At 43.0% G+C, this 1,377-nt stretch overlaps 1 protein-coding gene across 1 annotated transcript in view; it reads right to left on the reverse strand.

Moving 5' to 3' along the window:
- Positions 1 to 1,377, reverse strand: part of ctc1 (CTS telomere maintenance complex component 1) — a 36,591-nt gene that overhangs the window by 26,291 nt on the left and 8,923 nt on the right. The window contains exons 17-18 of the mRNA XM_013916004.1: positions 386 to 432; positions 154 to 239 (exon numbers count right to left, since the gene is read on the reverse strand). Of these exons, the coding sequence (XP_013771458.1) occupies positions 154 to 239; positions 386 to 432 (133 nt within the window). The remainder of the gene's footprint in view (positions 1 to 153; positions 240 to 385; positions 433 to 1,377) is intronic.

Below are 1,377 nucleotides of genomic sequence, written 5' to 3' on the forward strand. Positions count from 1 at the left end.
GTAGTTGTTGTTTTAAACTTGAGTATGAACTTATACAAAATGCAGCAAGATATTTAAAAAACAGTTTTGTTGATTAAAAAACACTATATCGGATTCATATCGGTATCGGTATCGGACATAAAAAAGTGGTATCGTGCCATCTCTAGTTTGTACCTGAGTGTGTGTGTCCAGAGTGGGCGGTCCTGTTGTTCACACTGATCCTTTCAGACACCACACCCTGAAAACACACCAGCTCTGAGCTAAAACACACACACACACACACACACACACACACACACACACACACACACACACACACACACACCAGTAGGAGTTTAAAGCAGACTGCAGCTGCAGTTCCTCGGATGGCCACAGGGGGCGACTCAGTGAGGGACGAGCAGTTTACCTGCAGTCTAAGACCTCTGAGACGGACAAAACTGTGGGTGGGACGGCCTGAAAACACAGAGAATAGAGATGGAAAATGTGACGTCATTCAGGGGTAAAACCGCAAAGGATTCTGGGAATGAGTGGCAAGCGGTACTAGCGCACGCAGGCTTTCACAAGAAAACAGTCACACAGTAATAAAAAGAAACACAAAAATGGCAAGAAGCTGCTGTATTATTAACTGTGTTGTATTATTAAGTCTTCCTTTGTAGTTATTACATAATTTATCATAACATGATTGTTGATGTAGGTTACAAATAAGTGTTATATTGATTTGAGTTGAATTCGTTGCTATGCTGCTTTGTTCACTGTGGCTTTGCGGGCTCATGTTTGTTGTGTTTTGTAGGAAAACCAGAAACAAAATGCAGGAATGATCCAGACTGGGCCCCTCTATCAGCCTGGGTCATACCGAGTTTAAAGCTGCTACCACAGCCAGATCTGATCGGTTAAGAGAGAGAGCCACGAAACATCCGCATATATGTGGCAGAGAAGAGGACCTTAAACTGCTGGACATTATGAACAATGCTGGGCATCCTCTGCACACGGTCGTAAACAATCAGAGGAGCCTATTCAGTGACAGGCTGCTTCTCCCAAAGACAAGAACCAACAGACTTAAAAACTCCTTTGTCCCACACGCCATCAGACTGTTTAACTCCTCACTAGAGGGGAGAGGGAGGGGAGACAGGGGAACAAGGGAGGGGGGAACAACTGAGTTGTAGGTGCTTTTCTACACTGTGCAATATTTGCAATGTTAGTTTTTGGGTTTTTTTTGTCTTTTTCCTTTTCTTATATTTGACTGTGCAATATACTCACTCAAATGAGCAATCCTATTTATCCATATTGTATATTCTGTATCTATACAGTGGGGCAAAAAAGTATTTAGTCAGCCACCGATTGTGCAAGTTCCCCCACCTAAAATGATGACAGAGGTCAGTAATTTGCACCAGAGGTACA

Source organism: Pundamilia nyererei, unplaced genomic scaffold (assembly GCF_000239375.1).
Source record: "Pundamilia nyererei isolate P.nyererei 1_Seehausen unplaced genomic scaffold, PunNye1.0 scaffold00423, whole genome shotgun sequence".
Taxonomy (NCBI): domain Eukaryota; kingdom Metazoa; phylum Chordata; class Actinopteri; order Cichliformes; family Cichlidae; genus Pundamilia; species Pundamilia nyererei.